This window comes from Sciurus carolinensis, chromosome X, assembly GCF_902686445.1.
Source record: "Sciurus carolinensis chromosome X, mSciCar1.2, whole genome shotgun sequence".
Lineage (NCBI taxonomy): Eukaryota > Metazoa > Chordata > Mammalia > Rodentia > Sciuridae > Sciurus > Sciurus carolinensis.
Genome location: NC_062232.1, coordinates 108,751,870 through 108,762,951, shown reverse-complemented (window position 1 = coordinate 108,762,951; position 11,082 = coordinate 108,751,870). Strand labels below are relative to the sequence as shown.

Genomic DNA, 11,082 nt, shown 5'->3' with positions numbered 1-11,082 from the left:
GCAAGAGAAAGGACCACCGTCAGGGTCAGAGGTGCAGGGGCTGAGTGGGGGCAGTCCGGATGGGGTCCTTCCCTGAGTGCCCAAGTTTCCTGACAGCTGTTGAGGAAGCGAGGTGAGAAAGGGTTAAGTGTGCCCTCCACCGCCCCAAATGCTTCCTGTGTTTGAAATCCTTTAGGTCTCCGCAAACTCTCTGGCCCCTGGCCAGGCGGGCATTGTCCGGGGAGCGGTTGTGGGTTGCCCGAGCGGTCAGTCGCTCAGTCTTTGTTGTGGGGCCACCTCGGGGTTCCCTCTCGCGCCCTGCCTGGGGTTGCAGAGTGCGTGCCTGGAGGGGGGCGGTGCGGGAGGCTCGCTCCCTCTCCCTCTTCCTGGCCCCCCCTCCAGCCCTCCCGATGACCACATGACCAAGTGGGCTCGCGGCCAAGCCACAAGCTACAAAATGCAGCCCCTGGAGTGAGCGGGGAGCATTCTCGCTGGCAGCCTGGGCCACAAGCAGTTGCAGACGCGGCCGAGCAAAGTCAGCCACTTGGAAAGAGATCGCTGCAGAGCTCTGCTTCGCGGCGCTGCTCCGCGGCGGCGGAGGGAGGCTGCAGGAGAGCCCGCGCGGAGGCGGCAGACTGCGGCGCTCACACTCACGCGGCCCGGGAGCCACGCGAGTCCCACGCCCGCACGCGCCAGCCGCGGCTTGCGCCTTTTCGGTGCCTCAGGGCTCCCAGCCTCTCCCGCTTCCCGCCGGCTCGTCAGGGCCGCGGCGGCCCGAGGAGCAGTATGAATCTGCGGCTCTGCGTGCAGGCGCTGCTGCTGCTGCTCTGGCTCTCCTTGCTCGCGGTGTGTGGAGGTGAGTGCGCGCCCTCCTGCGCGCCCGCTCTTGCTTTGGCTTTCCCCGGCGGCAGCCGGCGCGCTCCCCTCCCTCCGCCCCACTCGCGCTCTCCCGGCCTCCCAGGGAGCCCGGCGCGAGCCATGCAGCAGCAGCCACGCGCTGGCCGCGCCGGGCGGCAGATTGACAGGGCGTCCGGAGCCAGGGGCGGCCCGCGGCGGGGACCGGTTCCTGGCGGGGTGGGGGTTCAGAATGGCCTGGAGCATCACCGGTCTGCGCCTGGCCCCTTCTGACCGCTCCTCTAGGTCCCGAGGAGCTCAGGGCCCCAGGCGAGCGCCTCATGTCCCGCACCCTGCACCCCACGTGGCGGGGGCATGAGGGCCTGCCCAGCTCCCCGCGTGGGTCAGAGGAGAGATCGGACCTGAGGTGGGTGGGCTGGGTTCCCGCGTCGAAGGTCTTCTGGCTCCTGGAGGTTAGGGGCCGCAGGCCACTGGGGATGATGTGCCAACATGCCGACGTGACACTTGTTGCATAGGCAGGAGTGTGCGGCGGGGGCGGGGGCGGCGGCGGCGTGGATCCCAGCTGTTGCTACTTTCAGCCTGCAAGTGAGCAGAGGCAGCCTCCCCCAGGCTGCCCTGCCGGTCTTCTTCATTACTCCAAGGTCCTCTCTGTCTCCTCCCCGACTCCTGCACAGGACGCCTTCCCCACAGCCTCCGTGCTACTTCCATATCCTGGCTCCAACCTCCACTTTGTCCCAGGCATATGCATGCTTCACCTTCATCCCTCTGTCTCCCAGCCCCAAACCAGGAAACAGGCACTGACTTGGCACCTCTATGCAGGTCAGGGGGGCCCTTTTGCCCTTACCTGTACCACACCCTCACCTGGTAATACTTGGCACTGGGCTCCCTTGCCTGTCCCAAGCCTGGTTCCCATCCATGCCCCTGCAGCCCCTGCCCAGGTTGCCTGTCCTTCGTGGGTCAGTGTCTCTCCAGGCTGCCAGCTCCCACCTCCAGCTGCCACAGTCCTGTGATCTGGCTGTCACTGCTGCCTGCCTGGCACCAGATGGAGAAGGCCAAGACTAGGTGGATTAATGCCAGTACCAGGGCTGGAGTCACAGGGAAGTGAGGTTGGAGGAAAGCAGAGAGCAGAGCAGCAAGTTTCCTAGAGGAAGGACACAAGGCCGGACTTGATTCCAAACCCTCCAGAACAAGAATGATGGCTTACAGCCCAGGAACCTCTGGGGGTTCAGCCAACTCTGCCTGCCTCTTTATATAGGCCACCTCCTTTCTCTACTCTTGCTCTTTGGCACTGGCCTGATCCCAGGAGCACTGCTGAGCTTCTTAGGAAGGTGCATTGGTTGGGTCTGGCACCTCCTGCCTCCAGCTGGATGTCCAGTGATCTCCCTCTTTGAGACTCCAGCACTGAGCCGGTTACCTCCTTGGGAAGAAGGGAGCAACCTTTCTCCTCAGAAACTCCTGTCAGGCAGGCAGTGGTTGGAAGGGAACAAATAAAGACACATCACCGGGGCCCACCTCCCAGGAGCTACCATCCAGTAGAGTTGGCAAGACAAGAAACCACAGGCAAATGGTCCATGGTGTTGCCTTCAGGGGAGAAAAAGAATAGGTGCAGAAAGGGTATCTGAGAGGAAGCTGAGGTTTTGGGATCGCACACTCAAGGCTCCCTTGAGGTAACAGGGAGACCCTTGGCCAACAGATACCACTTGAGCCTTTGTGGCAGTACTGGTAAAGGGAAGAGCTCGTTTCAAAGGAAGAGAAGTTGGCCATGCTGCCAGAACACTGTGTGCTTCTGGCCCAGACTCTGCCGCTTCTTGCTTTATTTCTCCCTTTTTCATGTCATCTGTCCCCTGATTTGGGGACATTCTTGCCCTCATATTTTACCTAAGCCTAGCATTGGAAACTTTCAAAGCCCCCACTTCTTTTCCACCTTTTGACTTATCCTGGAGCCAAGGAGAGCACCTCCCTGCAGGTGGTCACTAGCCAGGGGTCTAGGTACACATGCCCCCTCTTCCTGCTTTCTGTCCTGGCCTAGAAACAGGCACCCCAGAACTATCTTATCCTTGGCCCAGACTTACATGCACTCTCTTCAGCCAGAGTCCCCAAACTTCCAGGCCTGAAAACCATGCTTCCTCCTCTTGCCCCACATTCTGTCCTGACATGGGATGTTCACCTCCACTCCTCAATTCCTTCCCTCCCTCACCTCCACTCCTCAATTCCTTCCCTCCCTCCTTCACTGCCTCCTGACCTGGGATACACTTTGCTCTTCTGCGTCTGAATGCTGCTGGACCCAGGCCAGTGTCCCTAGGTCTTTGAGCACCTCCCTTTCTCCCCTCCTGCTCCCCCTTTCCAGTCCCTGCTCAAAGTATGCAGTCACAGTGGCAGTGTGAGGACAGCCTACTGTATTCCCCCCACTGGGGGAGCATCTTCTCTCCATTCCCAGTCCCAAGCACTAAGTACCCATGGAACCTGAGCCCGGCCTCTCAGAAGCAGAGGACTAATGCAGGTCAAGTGGAGGGACAGGCTGCCAGAACCTGAAGTGACCAGGCTGAAGAGCTGGCACGAAGAGATAGCACAGGGTCCTGGAGAAGGGGACTGGGGTGGGAGGCTGGGCAGACAAAGGAAAATTGCCTCACCTCAGAGACACATGCAGTGCCACAGAGCAGCAGAGGCAGGGGGTGCATTGCCAGCAGGGTCCCCAGCAGAGCATGACTGTGAGCTTTTAAAGCAATCACAAGACAAGCCAGACCACAAGAAGGAAAACAGGTGCATCATTCCTGGTGAGGCCGGCAAGTTCTTGAAAAGTTGCATGTACCTCTTTGTACATTGGCAGGGTTGGAGTTCAGATTGCATGTAGGTCACATCCCATTCTCCCCTGACTGTGGTTCTCAGTGTGGAGATGCTGTAGCTTCATGACTCAGGGCACTTCAGAGAGCAACAGCTCTAATCCCTCGAGCTCTGTGATTCTTTGAGGGATCGCCCATCTTAAGCAGCACATGAGTTGGAAGGAAATATTGAAGTGCACTGGGGATGGCCCCTATTTCTAAAGGCGAGTTCTTTTGTACAGGCAGAATCTCTGCAGTGTTGAGAAACAAGTCTCTAATTTGCCCTTTTGGACAGCACAAAGGTAGAGTTTCAAGTGTCAGCTTATCTGACAGTGAGCCAGACTCAGCATCAAAAGTAGGAAACAGGTGGGTGATGGGCTCAGGGTTAGGGAGGAACCTACAGACTTCTGGTGACAAGGAGGACAATGAGCCCCCATCCAATGGGATACAAGGGGCCAGGGGCTTCTAGGTGGCTGCCCTCCAGGGCCTGGCTGATACTCAGTGAGCTCAGGGTGACTCTTCTCTGTATGCTTACAGTCTAGACATCTTCCTGGCCACTGTCTCAGCCACCATCCCTGCTCTTCATCCTGGCTTGTGACCTCCCTTCCCATAGGACCCTCGCCCAGCCCTCCCTTCCTGAATATCACAGGCACAGTCTGGTATGCTTAACATGTGGGGATGATACTCTTCTCCTTCTGGCTCTGTGCCTCTCTTCCCATGCCTGCTTACCCCTGGGGTACAATGGCCTGTGCTCTTGCCCCTGCCCTCACAGTAGTTGAAGTCATGGACATTAGAACAAAGGCTTCACTTACATTTTAAGACCCTTATGTCCTTCCCTTATTCCTGGCCACATGCTCAGCATAGTTCCTATTGCCCTGAACCCCGAGTGTGTATCTGATACTAACTCCTGATCAGCATCATTCAGATCCATCCTAAGTGTGCAGAGTGAGTTTTGGGGTTCCCCCAAGGGCATACATTGGAACTGCTAGGATGGGAACTTAATGAAGGTCTTTCCTTCCCTCTTTTCCCTCCCTCTCAAGTGCCAGCCTCTTAGCAAATGGCAGCAAGAGGGGACCTCTGGATCAGATCAGACAGAAGCCACCCCCTTGCTCCAGCTATCCCTCCTATTCCAAAATGCAAATATAATTTTTTTTTTTGGTACCGGGGATTGAACCCAGGGTCACTTTACCACCGAGTCACATCTCCAGACCTTTTTATTTGTTTTTATTTTGAGACACGGTCTTGCTAAGTTGCTCAGTACCTAACTAAGTTGCTGAGGCTGGCTTTGAACTTGCGATCCTCCTGCTTCAGCCTCCCTAGCTGCTGGGATTACAGGCATATGCCACTGTGCCCAGCTATTTTTGTTTTAATTCTTATAGGTTATGAGTTTAGGGGCTCAGTTGACACATTAACCCACCTTGACCATTAGCACGGAAGTATGGCTCGTTAACCAAGTAACCCTAGTTGACAGTGGGCCTGATGTTTTTTCTTGGAGAAGGAAAGGAGGGTGCAGGGTTAGAGATGTTCATGTGTGGGGTGGGTATGTGTGTCTGAATGTGAGTGGGGAGAAAGAACAACAGGCCCCAGAGGCTGAGCAAAGAGGGCCTAAAGGACAGATCTCACCCACTTTTGGCCTAAGAGGAGACTAAATGCCTGGAAATTGTGTGCAAACAGAGGAGGACTCATAGGAGCCAAGGAAGAAACCAGAGCATGGGGGCATTGGAGGCGGGGTTGGGGGATGAGAAGCAGCCAATGAGAGGTTATATGGAAACTGTGAGCTATTAGGGATTCCTGAATGGATGGCAATGAGGTTCAAGAGACAGGATATAGCCGAAGGCAAATCTGATGGTGTGAGAGGCAGAGAGACTGGTACTCATTATCAGTGGCCTGAAGACTGGCCCCATATTGGGCACTGCACAAGCACCCTGCCCCTCTGCCTCTTCCCAACACCGTCTCATCTCAACACACTGCCTGAGTCTGTTGGCCACACTTGTCTCTGGGTGCCAGCTTGGCTTCCCTAGCTGGACTTTAGGCTTCAAGAGAACTGGCAAGTGTGCCTTCTCCCTAATCATGCCCAAGTATACCCAGCACCACTTGGATTCCACTGTCAGGGCTCGGGCTGGCATCAGGAGACTTCTACTCTAAGCCCCATATGGGCAGATGTCAAGAGGAACCTGGGGGAGCAGAACAGAAACCAGCTAGGGTTAGAATAGAAGGAATTTACATCAAACACAGGATGGGAGGTATGATCTGGTGCATATACATGCTGTTAAGGTGACCATTCACTCATCCATCCATCCATGCATCGTGCATGCAATGTTTATTAGCCTCTAAATATGGTCACAGGCTGAGTCACAGATGCCCAAGCTACACCCACAGGGCAGCCTCAGGACAAGTGAGATGCCTAACCACTGATGAGATGCCCATGGGCGAGGCATGAGATATCTAGTACTCAAAAGTGGGTCACCCTGCCCATCAAAGTATGTAGGAGAACAATGACGTGATGTTCAGGATTTGCTTTAAAATACCATAGCCAAGAAAAAAGAAAAGGGACAACTGGAGCATATGTGACTCCATCTGGATTGCTATTGAATCTGGGTGATGGATCCATGGAAGGGGAGTCATAGTAATGGTGTGTGTCTGAAATGTCTAAAGTATACCAGTCACTGGGGCACCATGGTTACTGCCTCCTGCACCCCAACCAAGTATAGGCCTGATGCCCCAGAGTGCACCTCTCAATGACCTTCCAAAGAAAAGAACCTGTTTGTGCCTGTCAGAAACATGATTCAACCATCAAAACCATCTACCTCAGTGGCAAGATGTGAGTTGTGGGTTCTGTTTGCCCTAGGACAGTGTGCAAATGGCAAATTTTTCATCAGGATAGTGAAGAACGAAAAGAGAAAGCTATGAGGAGTGCCACCTCATGGAGAAATTGTTCTCTCCTGTGGGCCTATGGTCTGTGGTCCCCTTTCCTGGCCATCTGCCATTTTCATTAGCTTTCCAATTAACAAACCTTTTCCTTTCTGCAGTGCCTGTGATGCAGTCTCCTGATGAGAAGGGGCTGGAGGAAGGCAATGTTCGCTACCTGGTGCAGCCCAGGGCTTCAAGGAATGGACCCTGGCAGGGAGGCCGGAGGAAATTTCGCCGCCAGAGGCCCCGCCTCTCCCACAAGGGCCCCATGCCTTTCTGAAGCAGGTACTCACTGGAGCCCCTGGTCAGTCAGTGGGCAGTGCTAAATGGGAAGGGAAGGGAGAACCTAGAAGCTAATAAGCCCACTGCTTACCACTGGCCAGACACATCATCTAGCTCCTTCACTTTACAGAGGGGAAGACTGAGGCCCAGAGAAGGACTTGACAGTTGGGACTGATATCTGGACTTCCCAAGAGCTGAGTGTTACCTCCCTTCTACCCTATTGCCTGGGGTTGGGCAGGCTGACCGTTGGAGAGTTCTGGAAGTCCTAGCAGCCCTTAACTGGGGAGAGGTGCACAGGATGTGCCTATGGGTGTCCAGGTCTAGGACTGAGAAGGAAGGAGGCAAGAGCAGGAAGAGAGCTGGTTGTGGTGGTCCAGAGCTTCAGGTATCAAAGGTGGCTGCAGAGAGCAGGGCCTAAGGCTGCCTCTGAGGCCTGGGCTATTACCATCCCTTGTAGCTGGGACAGAGGAACACCAACTCAGAGTCTTGGGCTTTAGGTTCAGGGGTAGGGATATAGGGGGTTGAAGGCTGTTCTCTCCTTTCCTGGGGCAGGGGAGTCCTTTGACCTGGGACATGTCCATGACTTCTCTTGTTATTTTTTGTTTCTTCAGGACTGAAGGGGCCCCTAGGTGCCCATCCCCTGCGGTTCTCTCTACTCCACAGTTTGGTCTACTTCCCTGGAGCCCTCACATCCATTCAGCTGCCGTCTTGCACCTGTTCTAGCTGCTGATGGTCCCGGCTCTTCTCACCCACCAGCTTCCTCTAATGGCGTGGTCCTGCCCCTCATTCAGATGATTCCATTTCTCTCATAAGGATCCATTTAACCCAACTTTCTGGCCCCTCCCTGGACTGACTCTGGATACCCAGCTTCTACCTGGCCTGCTGCATACCCTAGTCCCTATTTTACCCATCTATGGTCCCCACCATTCAGTTAGCCTTTCCCTCCTCAATCCTGCCCTGGAATCTGGATGGAAACACTCTCTTCTTCAGTGGGCTCCTTTCAGATCCATATTTTCTTGTCAGTTGGACCCTTCTCTCTGCCACCAGAGAGGAATACAAAGATGTACAATGAGATAGTTAGAGGGGCTGGGTGTTGGGATCCAGAGAGGGTACATTGGGGGCACCAAAATGGGGAGGAATGGTCTTCTGGTGAAGTGGGGTGAGGCACTGGAGAAGAAGACCAATAGCCTCTGTGACCTGTTCCTCATCCCTGTGTTGGGCTTCGTTCAAGAAGAAAAGAAGAAGAGGGGCCCCTGAAGTACTTTGTTACTTCTCTCACCTTATTCTGTCTCCTAAAACATTCTTTCTCTCTATCCCCCACAACTAGTTCAAATTCTGGGTCACAAGAGGAGGGTGCTGGGCCTGATGTGGCCCTATACCCTCCCAAGGGTAAATGCCAAGTAGGAGGGTTGTTTTTGCCAAGAATCCCAGAATATCAGAACTGAAAGGACCCTTGGAGATCACTTAGCTCAGCCGCTTTATGCCAAAGCCTGTGAAAACAGAGTCCTGGAGAGGGGAGTGATCTGCTCAGGGTTACTGCTGAGTCAGAATGGGGACCAGGTCTCCAGATTCCCACTTTATGATATCCTCTTCCCTCTTGATGATGCCTAACAAATGAAGTGCCTTTTGCTGGGGTTAGGGCTGGGAGTGTCTGGGAAGGGAAGGGAGAGGTAAGCTGGCTGTGAACTGCCCTGTTGTGGGGACGGAGCTGCTCCTACCTCCCTTGCCTTCCCCTGCTGCTCCATTCCCAACCTGGAAGGTTCCAGAACTGGCCAGCTGCCCCTCTTCTGGCAGTACTCCCATGCCTCAGGAACTTTAACAGGGGAGCTCAGGCACTGGGATTACTGTTCAGACCCCACACTGTCCATTGCCAGAAGTAGTCTTAAATCATTGAACCCATTGGCCTCCCCTTCGTGTTGACTGGACCCTCTTTCCTAGTGGACTTCCTTGGGGAGCAGAGGGCAAAGAATGGCAAAGAAAGGGAAGGAGAAGAAGGAGAGATGGGAAGATGTACAGATAGGGTTGCACCTCTTTCGCCAGGGCCTGTCTTCCATGAGGGGCCTTCTCAGCCCTTCCCTCTTGGGGACCCTCTTGCTTTTTTGCCTGTGCAGATTTCCTTCCCAGAAGCCTCTAAGGAGGGAGAAAAGGGAAGACAGAAGCTTGATGCCCACCTACATATACATAGGGTAGGGGGAGTCAGGGCCCCCCAGGTCCCACAATAACGCCAATGCCTGCCTGTCCACCCCCCCTCAAGTCTTTCCCTCTGCTGCTGCTAATGCTGCTGCTGCTGCTGCTGCTGCCATAGCCTCAAAGCCCACCCTGGGGAGCCAAGCTGGACACTGTCTCCCCACCCCACCAGACTTGGAGTTGGGGCTGACCAGTGTCCAGAAAGTCTCTTCTGCTACTCGTCCCCCTAGTAGGGACCTTGCCTTTTTATTCCTCCTTTCTGCATCTCCTGCCTCATCAGCCTGTCATAACCTACAGCCAACCCAGCCCCATGGGGAAGGGAAGAGGAGAGGGATGGTGGCTGAGACAGATAGGAGATACAGGGCAGAGGAGGGTAGTGGGTGGGCTAAGGGGGCTGTCTTATTTAAAGTGGTTGTGTATGATTCTTATACTAATTTATACAAAGATATTAAGACTTTTCATTAAGAAATTGTCCCCTTCCTGTAATTGTGTTTGCTGTGTTTGTAAAGATTGTTCTGTGTAAATATGTCTTTATAATAAAGAGTTAAAAGCTGACAGTTTGCCCTTACTCTTGGAGGTCATGTTCAGAAGGGGCATTTCCCCTGTGCAGGGCCATGGTTGTCCCTGTGCCCACAGATTGCGCATGCAGGGAGGTAAGTGCTTGCATCCCAAATCGGTTCTAGGTCAAGTGGCCTGAAACCAACTTGCCACAAGCTCACAAAAGGAATCTATGCATAATGACCAGCTCACACAAAATTCAGCCCACTCTTTAGTCTTTGGCATCTGTTTGAATGTCCTAATTTTTTCTGGCAGTGACATTTAAAGGATTTTTTTTAACAGCAATTTACTTAACATGCTGATTGAAAGTGGGATTTCTACTAAAAGTTGTATTGGTGGGTGTCTTCTACTTTATCTACTCTTGAACACTTTCGGGACTTTTTAGCCAGTTTGCCTTTCTCAAAAAATGGTATGTTTTCAGCAAAAAATACATTTGGTAAGACTTTGTATGTATCAATTTTATGTTTCACAAAGTGGAGTTGTAAGATGAATGAGATAGACCGAAAAATAAAATGCAAGGAGTTCAATACAGTTCCACCCCATCTGTCTCACTTTTTCATGCTTGTTGTCAAAATGTCAATATCTTGCAGAACAGAAAGGAACATTGGGTACATGCTAATTTGGTTAATAAACACATTAGGTGCACACAGGCATACACTATACAGAGTAAAACCCAATGAGAAGGAGACAGGAGTGATCAAAATGGGTGTATTCGATAAATCTTGTGGGGAATTCGATGGATTTGACAAGTATTTAGTGCCAGAAATATACAACTTTAAAGAAAGTGCCTTCAGACGAAATTGCTAAAAAGTCATAAAACCAATAGGAGATAAAATAGAAGTCACTCATAAGCATAAAAAACTATCTCACCATTGACAAAGTGCTGCAAATTATGACACAGTGATTTAAAAATATGACATGTTAGAAGTCTCTTAGGAAAATTGGTGCAAAATGTCTTATTTTAAAATTACTAGTTTGACTTTTAGACAAACTAGTCATTGGAGGAACTGGGTTTAGGTAGAGGTTATGGGTGGCCTGACTTTACTCTGATTGGCCTGTTATCTCCCTAATCACACTCAAAGCTCTAATTTCATATGAAACCAAGAAGAAAGGGGTGGGAGCAGGGCAGAACAACTTAATACTGACCCATAAGATTACAGGCCTTTAACAGTTTACAGAGCTCTTTAAAAATATTAACTCATCTTCCTAATAACTGAGCCACAAAGCCCACTACTAGATCCCTGTTTAAAAAAAAAAAAAAATATATATATATATATATATATACATAGTTTTTAGTTGTAGATGGACACAATACCTTTATATTATTTATTTATTAATTTATTTTTATGTGGTGCTGAAGGTCAAACCCAGTGCCTCACACATGCTAGGCAAGCGCTCTACCACTGAGCTACAACCCAAGTCTCTTGAATCTCCATTTTACAGATGAGAAAATAGGCCAGGAGGGGAAGTGACCAGTCCAAATTCTCGCACC

The 11,082-nt window shown here is 52.1% G+C and overlaps 1 protein-coding gene across 2 annotated transcripts; it reads left to right on the top strand.

Annotated features, from left to right (window-relative positions):
- Window positions 1–458: 458 nt before the first annotated feature.
- Apln (apelin) lies at window positions 459–10,087 on the top strand. Of its 2 annotated transcripts, none has more exons than XM_047536085.1 (3): window positions 459–835; window positions 6,683–6,848; window positions 7,457–10,087. In XM_047536085.1, the coding sequence occupies exons 1-2, from the start codon at window positions 766–768 to the stop codon at window positions 6,841–6,843; spliced, it is 231 nt and encodes a 76-aa protein (XP_047392041.1). In that variant the 5' UTR covers window positions 459–765; the 3' UTR covers window positions 6,844–6,848; window positions 7,457–10,087. The 2 variants fall into 2 exon arrangements, with proteins under 2 accessions (XP_047392041.1, XP_047392040.1); XM_047536084.1 differs by lacking the exon at window positions 7,457–10,087 and adding an exon at window positions 6,976–7,073 and having other exon boundaries at window positions 633–835.
- Window positions 10,088–11,082: the final 995 nt, after the last annotated feature.

Bases quoted from the DNA above. Each gene is read 5' to 3' on its own strand.
- Apln (XM_047536085.1), top strand. From the start codon at position 766: ATGAATCTGCGGCTCTGCGTGCAGGCGCTGCTGCTGCTGCTCTGGCTC. The intron at 836-6,682 runs GTGAGTGCGCGC...TCCTTTCTGCAG, and splicing joins CTTGCTCGCGGTGTGTGGAG to TGCCTGTGATGCAGTCTCCT.